Genomic DNA, 13,408 nt, shown 5'->3' with positions numbered 1-13,408 from the left:
TACGGGTTTTGAGAAAAATAAAAAACATTTGTGTAATGATTCTCAGAGACAAAATAGAGGAGGACTGGAGGGTCCTGCTCCTGACATGAAGCTCACCACAGAGATTGTTGTGTGCAGTCACAGAAATAATTACACTGAGAACTGTCATAACAAAATGTGACTGAATGAGGGAAGTAGAAAGCCTGTCTAGAGTAAAGGCCGGTGTAAGGTGGGGAGGAGGGACACTTGGGATAAAAAAAAAAAGTCAGGCAGGTCATACAATGGGAATGCACATGGTTCCCGGAAGGGAAACCCTGGTTTCATTTTAAGCACAATTTAAAAAAATAATTAAAAAAATAAATTAAAAAATAATTTTAAAAAGTTATAAAAGAAAATGGAATGGAAGTATCAAAGACAGTCACTGTTTTGGAAATAATCTAGCAGAGCGATAAGCACTAAGTCCACTAATTATGAGCATTTGTGACGAGAATGAAGAAGCAAGAATCCCACGCTATGAGACCCTACAAGCGGAATGAACCCTTCTTCGAAGCCTTGGAAGCCTTCAGAGATGAGCATGGATGGGCTTGGTCTCCCGATGTTGTCTCCCCACTCCTTCTCACTTACATGCCCTGACTTGGGAGACTGAAATTGGGGCACATTAGCCTTTCCTCTCAGAACATAAAACTCAACTGCTCACAGAAGGGTGCGGGCATCTCTGCATCCCCAGCATTAGTCCCAACGTCAGATGCTCTTTAACCGAGTCCACAGTGCCTGGACGCACTGACTCAGCCGAGTGTTAGGAAAATGATCCGACAATGGGGTAAGAGCAACTGCCTCCTGCATCTCTTCTCCAAAAGCCTGTGCTGCTCTGGGGAACAAGTTTGCTTCTGCATGTGACCTGGCCCATGTTTCCATGAGTAAGCTTACTTGCTCCTACCAGGCCCATGTTCCCATTTACCTGTGCTCTGTTGGAGAAGTGTTTTTGGAGTCAGCAAAGAAACAGTCTCTGGAGCTAGAGTGCCAGGAGCATTAAGGGGCACTTTTAAGTTCCCTTTAGCTTTTTGACTGTGTGGTCCAGAGCCCATGTGAAGACTGAAGACTCCAGCCGAGCAGGCCACCAAGTGCTCATTTAGATCAGCAAGGAAGGTCAGAGAAAACATTGCATCTTCTGCCTGGTATAGGGGCTCAGTGCTAGGGACTCCTCAGGAAGCCCAAAGCCCCTCCTCACCGTGACTGCATGTTGGAATCTTCTAGAAGGTCCAAAATGCTGCTCCTTGTCTCCTACCTGAAACTCATTCCTAGAAAGTCAACTTGGAGTTTTTGAGCTATGCAATTCAGAGAATCCTCCTTCTCTCCTGCAAGGATTTCTCCCTTAGAGCCAGAGCCAAGAACCCCAGCCCACGAGAAATGAGGTGAAGCTGCAGAGACAGTCGGTTTACTCAGCTGATTAGGGCATTGCTAGTGTCCGAGGGCAGCCCAGCCTCTCCTTCCACCCTTGAAGGGTTGGCCTTGGCCCTGTCAGCCCTGATTCTGGCATCTCTTCACCCTGTGCACACTGCCTGTGTGGCCAGCCGGGGCTCAGGGGGCCATACTGCCCCAGGTACCTTGGAGATGAGTGACCTTCCAGGATCAAGGCTCACCTTAGCTGGTGTCTTTAGCCTTATAGCCACGACAGCGGTCACCTCCTGCCTGTCTGCCTTCCTGGGGAACACCTTTGCCCTCCTTAGCTGGAAAGTCAGAGCACTGGGCCTACCCTGCCCTCTTCTCCTTCACTGCTGAGAACTTGCACCCCTAATGTAGGTGGGGGAAGATGATGCCTTTGAATTAGAGTGGGACAGGGTTCCCAGCTCTGTGACCAGGGTCCCTACTGCAACGTGCACTAGAGTCACAGCCTTACAAAGAACCCTGTAGTCAGTCATGCCCCCAGCTTACACTCCCCAGTGACACCATTATCCTTTTCATTGTAGGCCAAATATATGTACCTTTTGCTGCTGAGCTGTGGGCCTCTCATGGACCCTCGTTCCCCCCACTCTGCCCAGCACCCACCCCTATCTGGGGTCCTTACCAGATGCAGCAGAGACCCTCCGGAGCAGGTGAGGCTGTGTGGGTCAGCGCCTTCTTTCAGCAGCCTCAGCACTGAAGAGAGAGAGAGACAGAAAGAGAGAGAGGAGAGGGAGTCAGGACGAAGCTTCCTCCACATGATTCACAGCCCATAGCATATAAATGAGGAATGTTCATGGCTGGGTTCAGCTCAGGGCAGAGCTGGGCACTTAGGCCCACGCTCAGGGAGGGTACCAAGGCTTTCTGAGAGCAGGTCCTAGACCAGGAAAATGCTCTTAGTGTGTTTCTATGAGGTCTGCTGTTTCTATAGCAGGGAGCTGGGGCGAAGGTAGCCCCCTCTCACCGCCTTCCCTGGGACGATTGTCCATAGGAGCATGTCCCACCATGGGTGACCAGCTGCCCCTTTATCCTGAGCTGGACACTGGGTCCTTTCCATGCCTTGGCTATTGCACTAAGTGGGTGATGAGGAGGGCAGTGGGGTCACTGGAGTGGGCTGTGGCATTAGGATTATGTATTTTGTGCTTGTTTTTGCCACACCCAGCAGTGCTTAGGGGTTACTATTGACTCTGTATTTTAGAATCACTCCTAGCAGAGCTCAGGGGACCATAGGAGATACTGGGGATAAAACTTGGGTCTGCCATGTGCAAGGCAAATGCCCTCCCTACTGTGCTATCACTCCGGCCCCAACATTGGGGTTACGGGTAGGAGAAACCAGCACTAGCCATATTGGAAATCACAGAATCTTGGTCAATATTAAGTGATGTTTTAAAAAAAATTTCAAATAACAAATAGAGGAATGATTCCCCATGCAGATGCCCTTTCCTACAGAGAAAATCAGATTCTCCTCCTTCTCTAGTCCCTGTCTTGCTCTGGTGGACAGTAGTGAGGAACACAGCCCACGTGGACAGCTCTGGGAGTCAGGACCATTAGCTACCTGCAGAGACTCTCTACCCATTGGGAGAATCCATCCCCTTTCTCTGTTTTGGGGCCTTCTGGGAAGGACTTTGCCTTCTTCCTTGATCCACTTCTAGCATCATCCTGGTCCTGTGAGAACCAAAGCCCCCTGGGCCTAGGACCAAGGTGTTCCCGAGCCCCCAGTAAAGTCACTGTAAAATATTTTTCCACTCTACAACTTCCCCATATGCAGAGGGTGTTAGCCCAAAGATAAAACTGCCAAATGTACCCACCCTGTAAAGGGCAGGACGCTCCCTGTTCAGCTCAGCTGAAATAGAGGAACTAAGTGGGTTCAAATTTTCCACCAGATAAGGACCGCCTGACACAAAGCTGAATCAGCAATAAATTGAGACATCAACCCTAAGTATGATGTGCTTTCTGTTCAAGTAGATGAAATGCTTGCATTGTTGTTTTAACCAATGAAATGCTTGAGTTGTTGAAGCCTGTAAAGCTCTATATAAACTTCTTGAAGATTTGATTCTACTCTGGGCCCTTGTCACCACCACTGGTTGGATGGTACTTGAACCTCAGCTAGCCAAATAAACTCCCTTTTGCACCTTGTGTTATCAGAGGTGTTCTTTAACTCTCAGTGCCGACTTGTGTGTCAACTCTAACAGTCTTTAATTCATGAATGACTGCCTCAACACATACACTATCAATGTAGTTCTTCCAACTCACAGGTTTCCTGATGCTCATGTTGAGAAAGTCCTTTCATACTTAGGAAAGACACATGCACTTCTACATGTATTGCAGCATTGTTCATGGTAGCCAAAATCTGGAAACAGTCCAAGTGCCCCAAAATAGAGAAGAGGACAATCAAGCCATGGACCATGTACATGATGGACTACTCCTTGGCCACAAAGAAAAGATGCAATCATGAAGTTTGCTCCATGGGTGGCTGGAGAGCAACATGCTGAATGAATCAGTTGGAAGGAGACAGACAGATGGAATGAACTCTGGCATAAGCAAGACATGAAGAAACAGCCCAGGGGAATAACAGGTGCCCAAATGCCAAAGGAACTTGAGAGCTTGTCCTCCATAGTTGCTTACGAGGAAAGACTGAGGGAGACACTGTGAGGGAAGCAGGCGCTGAGTGGATGCATGCTTTGGTACTGGAATAGCTCATATATGGAATCCTACTCAAAACAATTTGTAAACTACTGAGCCAAAATTTTTAAAATTTTAAATTTAAAGTAAAAGTCAAGTGGACAGCACAGCAGGTAGAGCAATAGCCTTGTATGTGGTGAACTCAGGTTCAATTCACAGCATCCAATATGGTCCCCAAGCCTGCCAAGTGTGATTTCTTAGCAAATAGCCAGGAGTGACTCCTGAGAGCTGTGACATGTAGCCCCAAAACAAACAAGTGAACAACAACAAACAGTCAAAATGACATTATGGCCAGGACACCAGCTTTCTGGGAATTTCCTGGGACACACACACATAGCAGTTTATCCCCACTTATTTCAGAGTAAATATGACCATTCCTCTGGAATACCCTCTTAGGAGGTGATTTATTGTCTTTATGGCAAATCCCTAGCACAAGGTGGACACTGAAAACAGCATGTCCGGTAGCTTTGGTTTCATTGGTGAAAGTGTTCGGACAGGACTTCTGGTACTTACATCTGGTCCATCACACATAGCACAGTGAATGGTATGATAAAAAAAATAAAATTGATAACTACATGGAATGGCCATCAACTTCTCTGAGCCTTGGTTTCTCCACCAGTGAAATTAAGGATAATAAAAGAGCTAATAAATAAATGGCTGGCCTCACCAGTGGGAGATTGAGGAGAAAGGAGATGACACATAATACTGATCAACTGTGAGGACCAAGTCACCCGCTCTACCAGAGCTGCTTCAAGTCATCAAGTCCAGAAGAACATCAGAGACCCACATCATGAGCGTGGCACAAGCTTTAGCCATGTGGTTTAGGCATGGTTGGTTTGAGCAAGGAAGAGAACTCAGGGGAGCACCAGCAAACACATCCACCTGGAGGAGGAGTATGAGAACCATGTGGGACAGGGGTAAGATGAGGGGAAAGATGAGATCAGTGGTGTGGAAGGTTCCCTCAGAGAGGGGACTGCGTCCTTCACACTCCAGAACTGGCACCTTTTGGTGGCCAAGTAGAACCTCAATGACCCAGTTACTTAGGTAATTGGCCAGCACCTAACCTTGAAGAGCAACTTGGATTCTCTCCACAGGTTCTCAGATGGTCAAGTTCTCTGAGATGCCTCCAGGCCCTGGAAGATGTGGCAATGGTGACCTCAAGAGGGCCAGTGTGCCCCAAGGTTGGTGACCTCTCCCCCAGAGAGCCTCAGATGGGTCCAGAGGTAGCCAGGTCACAACTGCCGCTGAAAGGTATTTCAAAGTCCCTCATAGTTAGTCATTTTTGTGGGAAAGTGCCCAAAGTTATGTTCCAATACTTCTTTAAAAGGGTCCAGCTTCCTAGCAACCTTATAATCACATGATTTACTTGACAGTCAAGTGGGATGGCAGCCTCCTCGGAGTCTTTCTGCTACAATAAACTCAGCCAGGAAACAGCTTAAAGAAAAACAGCCATCTGGGGACCAAACCGAATAATGAGGCGCGGGCTTCCTTTTATAGAGTCACTGCCTGGAACTGATTCAGCAGTTACTGTATATTTGTGGCTTCTCCAGCAAACTGGTGCAGAATTCCACCCAGACATCTATGTGAGAGGCATGTTTGAGATTCAAGAGGAAACAGTGTCTTAAGTTCTGAATTACTGGGATTTTCAAAATAGAGGGCTACAATTGCTAATGAATTTTGCAAAGGTGTTCTCATAGGATGTGCTAAGGAGATCTCAGGATGTTCTAAGGGTTCTCGAAATTCCTAATGGCCATCTCTGACCTGCAGACTCCAAACCCATCAGGCAATAAGTATTTCAGACTCTACATATCCTTATGATCATTGTATGAGCTAGGTAGCCTCCTGATCTGAGTGGCCCATTAAGCATTCACTGGAACAGTAAAGGACAGCAACGTGATGTGCCTTGGGGGACACAGGAGCAGAAGTGAAGTTTGGTTGTGTCTTAGATACAACCACATACTACTCTGGGGATGCTGGTGAAACTCTGTGAAATGTCAGTCATCTGTCACCTAATGATGAGATTTATATTTGTTGCCCAATTTTTCTATAAAGTTGATATTATTCATTCATGCAAAAAAACACAAAGAAATTAAGCTTGGGTCATTTTTAAAAATGCAATCATAATGCATCTCATTAGAATTCCTAAGGATTTCCATAGAATTGGAACTCTTCTGAGTAGTTTGAAAGGCCAGTGTGTTTCCAAGGAAGGAAAAGAAGAAAGAAGAAGGTTAAAGAAGCCTTCAGTGGAACAGAAGTGAGCATGGCCAGATGGTGGCTGGAAGTAGGTCATTGGGAATTTCTCCTCCATGCCCATCTGGTGTTGGGCTGGGAGAATTATGGCCCCATGACACTGTCTCTTCTCCTAGCTACGCTTCCATGGAGAGCTTCAAACACCTTCCAGAAGGCAAGATCCCCTCACCCTGGACGCCCACAGAACATTTTGTGTTACCATTCCTATCCTGTTCCAACCTTCAGTTAAAGGTTGCAGTCATGAAGGTGAAAAGGAAACTATTACCCTGGCTGGGTTCACAGGGAATGGACATGGACACTAACCTTGATGCAGAGCATCTGCACACCACCGCATGGTTTTACACTCAAAGTGGCTGGAAATGTCTCTCATCCCCCTTTCTCCTGATGTTAGGGGTAGAATGAGGTTCAAAACATGGGTCCACATTGGCTAATGGCCTGTCCCTTGGACACTGGCACCTTATTGCAGCTGAGAAGTTGTATTTGCACCCACTACACAACTGAGATCTCTTCAAGGAGTTCCATTATGGAGCAGCTTTGTCCTGAAATAGGACAGATATCACCTTGGAGGTTATTTCTGTTGTCTATTTAATGAAAACAACATGTTCTACAAGGCTATTGTTACTTGTAGGGGAAGCTTTTTATTTGGTTTTTTTTTGGGGGGGGGGGTCACACCTGGTGATGCTCAGGGGTTACTCCTGGCTATGCACTCAGAAATAGCTCCTGGCTTGGGGGACCATATGGGAAGGCGGAGAATGAAACTTCAGTCTGTCCTAGGCTAGTGCCGGCAAGGCAGACGCCTTACTGCTCCCTGCCACCACTCCTACAACCACTTCCCCTGTAGGGGAAGTTTTTATTTAAAACAACTTCACCAAGAAAATGTTGAACTCTAAGAAAACCTTTGTACATCCAGACTCCATCCTCATCCTAACTGTAATTATGATATCCTTCAATTACAATAGGATTTTGTCAATTTATCATTACTGTAGTTAAGACTCATGAATATGAATGAAACAAGGTTTTGGGAGAGACAATGATAGAAGGAAGCAGGTGCATGCTGGACTGTCATGCTTGAGACCTTTTCAGTAATAGTCATGAAAACTATAGCGCCTAACATAAAACTATAGTGATCTTGAAACATGAGTAGGAATAACTTTCCTATCTAAACTTTTTAAATAACTTTATAAATTTTATCTTTAATAAAGATATAAGGAATGCATCATTTTCTATTCCCTTTATTATTCATTTTATTCTCTACCCTTGGCCCCAGAATATAAAAAAGAGAAGGAAAGAAATTGAGTGGAAGAGGAGAAAAACAAATAAGAAAGGATGGGGGCCAGGGGCCAAGCAGTCTCAGGTGCATTGGTGGTGTTAAAAACAAAACAAAACAAAACAGGACAGACCTAAATTCCCAAGCCAAAGGCAACGACAATAGAATCAAGAGATCCAAACTTTAACAATCTAAACTTAAAATGGTCCTGTTATACTGGCAGGTTGGGGAAATGGGATGCCCTCGGGGAACATTGGTGGAAGGAGGATGACACTGGTGGTTGCATTTGACCCTGATTCATTGTGTGCCTGAAACCCAACTATGAAGGACTCTGTAAATCACAACGGTTTCAATAAAAAAGAGAGTGGATCATTTTGAAGGTTGTTGCCCTCTGTTTACTCTTGAAATAGGTTAAACATTCTCCAAGAGCAAAAATATGGATATTAGTCATCAGTAAGTATAATGGAAATCTTTTGTAAATGACATTATAACAATGCATTCTGGGGCTGGAGCATGAGCACAGCAGGTAGGAACTAAGATTATTCATATGGCTCCTCAAACCCCAACAGAACTGATCTTTGATGGCAGACCTGGGAGTAAGTCCTGAGCACCACAGGGTGTGACCCCCAAACAAAAACTAAATAAACTAGTGCCTTCTAAATCAAAAATATAAAGTAATCAACTTCTGAATTTTCTAAATAAAAATAAAATAAAAATAAATAAACCCACATGTCAATAGGTTTATTGCTTTGCTCCATTGAATTTTAGCAACAGCCATGACAGAATTTTTGTGTTTGTTTTTGTTTTGGGGCCATACCCGGTGACACTCAGGGGTTACTCCTGGCTATGTGCTCAGAAATTGCTCTTGGCTCGGGGAACCATATGGGATGGCGGGGATCGAACCAAGGTCCATCCTGGATCAGTCTCGTGCAAGGCAAATGCCCTACCACTGTGCTATTGCTCCAGCCCTAGCCATGACAGAATTTTCAATCAGACTTCATATGTTTTACCTGTTAATGCCTTTACTCTAAATCAAACTCTACTGATACATTTAAAAAAAAAACACCAGCAAGTAAATCAAGGCTATGGAATAGAGACAGAATCACAGGACCTGGTGAGTGTTCTTAGATAATCTTCTAGAATTTATTTCCCTATGTGAAGAGGATACTGTGGGAATAAACATCGGAAGGATAGAGTTATGAGCAGGGCAGGAAGACACAGCATCTGAGCCCCGTGTGTTCTCATGCAGAAAGAAAACCCATGGGCTGAGGGGGTCGTAGTGTTGCTGAGCAGAGAACAAAAGGGGCTCTGACCTCCCCACAGGAGCTGCAGTGTTTCAGTGGTGCACACAGCAATGTCCAAGTCTCACTGGGCCTTTAGATTCTGCAAAGCTGACCTGGACACTGTACTGCTCAGATGTGTTTTATCACCATGAAAATCCCAATTCCACACTGTAAGGTCCTTAAATTTTATCATCTTCTCAGACCGTAAACTCCAGACTTTTATTTGATAAAACTGTACTTATAGAAAAGCTTACGTCTGTGGCTTTTCTTTGCAGGAGTCTTGTCTGTGTTTTTGATCATTCCAATGTAGAAATGGAACAACTAGGCAGAACTAGTAGACCCTCTTAATCATATCTTACATGAAGTTTCAGTGTGATAACATTATGCATGTTTGTTCCCAAGACTTGTCTGTGAGCACAAGACTGGGATCACCAGTGGACTTTCAGGCTACACAGAAGTACTCACTAGAGCTGGTTCAAATCCTGTCTACACCAAAGTCCCCTGCCCTAGTGGTTTTCAACTCAGCATCAAGTGCTCGATGGTTTCTCCAACATCATCTCACCTGGGTGTCATCTGGAATGTTTTCCTAACTCTTTCAAAATATCATAGAAATAGACTTCATTTATTGTATCAGCTTATTTGTGGCCATCAAACATCAAACCAAATATTAGTGTAAGCTGCAACATTACCTCTCTTCAAACAACAAAACTTTATATTTAGAAATTGGAAAGACCAGAGGCTGGAGTGATAACACAGTGGTAGGGCATTTGCCTTACAGGTAGACAATCCAGGATAGACCCTGGATTGATCCCTGGCATCCCATATGATCCCCTGAGCCTGCTAGGAGAGATTTCTGACCACAGAGCCAGGAGTAACCCCTGAGCACTGCTGAGCATGGCCCCCAAACAAACAAACAAAAAATTGAAAAGACCAAACATGAGGTAGGCATTACTAAACCGTGTATCCTGCATCCCTTGTTACTCAAGGTGAAGTAAATCCTTATAAAGCAAACAAAAGTAACCCAATTCCTAAACAGTCAAATGGTTAGAGCTCTTCCCATCATCTTCCTTGCTCTCCCATTCTCTCCCCTTCTATCCTATTTCCTCTCTCTCTTTCTTCTCTCTCTCTGCCCCCTCACACTGTTTCTCTCCCCACCTCCAGTTTTTCATACTCTCCAGACCAGACCATGCTGGATTTCTGATTCTCCTTCTGTTACTTAAACCACTTAAAATATAATCTAATGGACACATGAAAAAGATAGAAAATCTATAAAGAGATTCCATCCATAAGGCACGAGCAAAGTCAAGTCAGACACTTCGGGAAGCTTCATACTTCCTCAGGGCACGCAGGCACCTGTCCTGCAGAGCCACTATCAGAGCGTGCAGAGAAGAGGGAAGGGCAGACTGCTCGGCCAAGGCGTCCAGTCTTCAAGGTTAAATTCAACTCGGACACAGAACAAAGAAACCTGTTTAAATAATATGTCAGTGTAAAAGCCAATCGCGGGCAGCATTTCTCCAAGACTTTCATAATGCATATCCACTTTTGTCCACTGGACTTGGACTCTCATTCTTGAGGTCAGGAGCAATTATATTTTTATACCAGAGAAGAATCTAGTTTTTTTTTTTCAAATCCAGAAAGATCTTTAAGTTACCCACATGCTGCCAAAGGTATGAACAAATATACATATATATATATATATATATATATAATAAAATCTTCTCTAGGGTTCCCATATGTTATGAAAAAGTGTTCAAAGCCTCAATCTAAGAAACAGACATCTATATTTCAATATTTCTGTTGGATCAAATGGTTCAGCAACCTGGGAGTGCTGAAAATATTGGAAGCAGCAATAGTCTAGATATATTGGAGAAAGAGGAGTGAAATCCAGCAGGAAGATCATGGGATTAAAGAGCGAGCTGAGAGAAAATAGAAAAGGGTCTTTTCTGCAGAATTAAAGGAAAGAGAGAGACAGAGAGAGACAGAGACAGACAGAGAAAGAGATCACGAGAGAGGTAAAGGCTCAGGAGCCTCAGAACACTCCGCCTTGGAGACAATGAAGAATGGGTTGCTCCATCAAGGCAACTCAGCCAGGCCTGAGAGGACAGAAAACAGCAAAGCCACGTTGCTGACCAGCACATAAGCCCCAGGAGCAAAGAGTAGATCACAGCGTGACGGGCTGTTTGAGAGAGACAGGGACATCGAGCAGTTTGTACAAATAAGCTTAGGAATGTCACTGAGACTCATCACAGCCATCAGCTTGAGCAGCTTCATTTGATAAGTGGGTAGACCATGGGCTGCTGCTCAGCTGGAAGAAGAGATGGGATCTTGGAGTCTGCTGTAGAGAGGATGGGGGGCATCAAGCCCACTGGGTAAGTCCAAGGGAGACAGACACTGAGACAGACACTAGACAGTTGCAGAAGAGAGAGAAAAGAGCAGCAGGGCTTGCGGATGACAAAATCATGCTCTGGGATTACCAAACAGAAATTACCAGACAGCAGGCCAGTGAGGAGAGAAAAAGGAGGAGGAGGAGGAAGACCAAAAGGAAGGAAGAGGACGAAGAGGAGGAGGAAGACCAAAAAGAGGAAGAAGAAGAGGAGGAAAAAGAGAAGGAGGAGGAAGAAGAGGAGGAGAAAGAGGAAGAGGAGGAGGAAGAGGAGAGAAGGAAGAGGAGGAGGAAGAAGAGAAGGAAGAGGAGGAAGAGGAGGAGGAGAAAGAAATTGGAGGAGGAGGAGAAAGAGAAGGTGGAGAATGAAGGAAGAGAAGAAGGAAGAGGAGGAGGAAGTAGAGGAGGAGGAGAAGAAGGAAAAGGAAGAGGAGGAAAAAGGAGGAGGAGAATGGACAAGGTAGACTAGAGGTGACAAGGCCATGGTTGGGAGTCATGAGCATTTTGGTGGAAATTAAGGTGCACAAACTTTGTACATGCAAATTGCACACAAAAATACTACTATAGCCATGTCACCTTGGCTAAAATGTTAAAAAGTTAGCGCTAAAGTACCAAATAAAGCAATGTGCAAAGACTTTAGAATATATAAAGAAAAATGTATGTGGCACAAACATCTTTTCTAGTACACAGATTTACAAATGGATCTCATGCATTTTATGTATCGGTATGAGCTTGAGAATGTGTGGAATAAGTAGGCATTATTTTGTTGTTCGTTTACTATTTTTGTTTTGGGGCCACACCTGCTGGTGCTCAACGGTTACTCCTGGCTTTGCACTCATTACTGCTGGGGAGTAAACAAAAGGAAAACAAAAAATGAAATTACTACTGGCATTGTTAGGGGACCCAATAGGATGCTGTGGATAGAACCCCAGTCAGCTGTGTGCAAAGCAAATAAATGCTCTCCCTGTTGTACTATCACTCTGACCCATAATAAACTACTCTTGTCCAACTTGTCTATTCTTTTGAAAAACTTCCAGAGGCCACACCCAGCAGTGCTCAGGGTTTACTCCTGGCTCTGTGCTCAGGGATCCCTCCTGGTGGGCTCAGAGGTCATAAAGGGTGCCCAGGACCCACCCGAGTTAGCCACATGCAAGACAAATGCCCTACCAGTTAAACTAGGACTCAGGTTCCAAATAATTCAAAATATTAAAATATTGTTTTCCTTCTCAAAGGAGTTTTCAGTGTATTAAGCCTGAGTGCTTTATAATTGCTACTTTCAAAAGACCTTTTCTCTCAGAACCTATAAATAAAAATAAAAAGCTTACAAAGGGACAAAGATAGTTAGAACCAACCTTGAAAAGCTAATTAATGGAAAATACATTTCTAAAATAAGGCATAACCTATTGTTTGCAATATTCACATAAGGAGCCCACTTACTGATCCTTGGTGATGAACCAGCGGGGCACCATCTCCAATCTCCTGCCCTGACTCAAACAGGAGGGGTGTGTTTGTATGCAAGGGTGTGAGTAACCGGTTTCAATTATTCAGGATAATTCTTTTCTGCTGGTGTTTGTCACTCATGGACTGGAAGTACCTCTGGATTGGTTCCTTACTCTAACTGTTCTCAACCCATGGGGTGTTCTTTCTCTTTCCAAAATCCATCTTGGGTTTTTGGTTTCTTTTCCACAGCTAGTCTATCTCCTCCACTGGAATCTCTTGCTAGTGATTGAAAGGCTTGGTGTGGAATTTTCCTGAACCTGCTTTATGCCCTTCAATCTGTGCGAATCAATTTCTGTGTCAGTGTTTGCTCCCAGACCAGCTTCTCCCAAATTCCTTAGGGTTAGGACATGAGCCTTCTGCTTCATGCAAGAGCGGCTTGGCATGGGGGTGGGGGAGTGTCCGCTGCTAAACTTTCAACGATGCCGCTGTTCCTCTTTATGAAACAATCAACAAAAAAGAGCATAAATGCATAAATATGAGTTAATTCACTTAATTTTAAAAGCTCTCTTTGGAACCAATAATCACTTAAGGCCATATAAAGCAAATTGAAAGAATTTTCGAGAGACTTATGATAATGGAATCATGAGTCTTTTGGGGAGGAGGGAGGCATCCTTGGCTCTACTC

General features: G+C 44.5%; 1 protein-coding gene across 1 annotated transcript in view; it reads right to left on the bottom strand.

Annotated features, from left to right (window-relative positions):
• Positions 1-13,408, bottom strand: part of MYO16 (myosin XVI) — a 296,697-nt gene that overhangs the window by 248,918 nt on the left and 34,371 nt on the right. The window contains exon 3 of the mRNA XM_049778145.1: positions 2,045-2,115. Coding sequence (XP_049634102.1) covers positions 2,045-2,115 — 71 coding nt within the window. The remainder of the gene's footprint in view (positions 1-2,044; positions 2,116-13,408) is intronic.

The sequence above is a fragment of the Suncus etruscus genome, chromosome 8 (assembly GCF_024139225.1).
Source record: "Suncus etruscus isolate mSunEtr1 chromosome 8, mSunEtr1.pri.cur, whole genome shotgun sequence".
NCBI classification, from domain to species: domain Eukaryota; kingdom Metazoa; phylum Chordata; class Mammalia; order Eulipotyphla; family Soricidae; genus Suncus; species Suncus etruscus.
The sequence above is the reverse complement of the archived record's forward strand: the minus strand, read 5'-3'. Positions and strand labels throughout refer to the sequence as shown.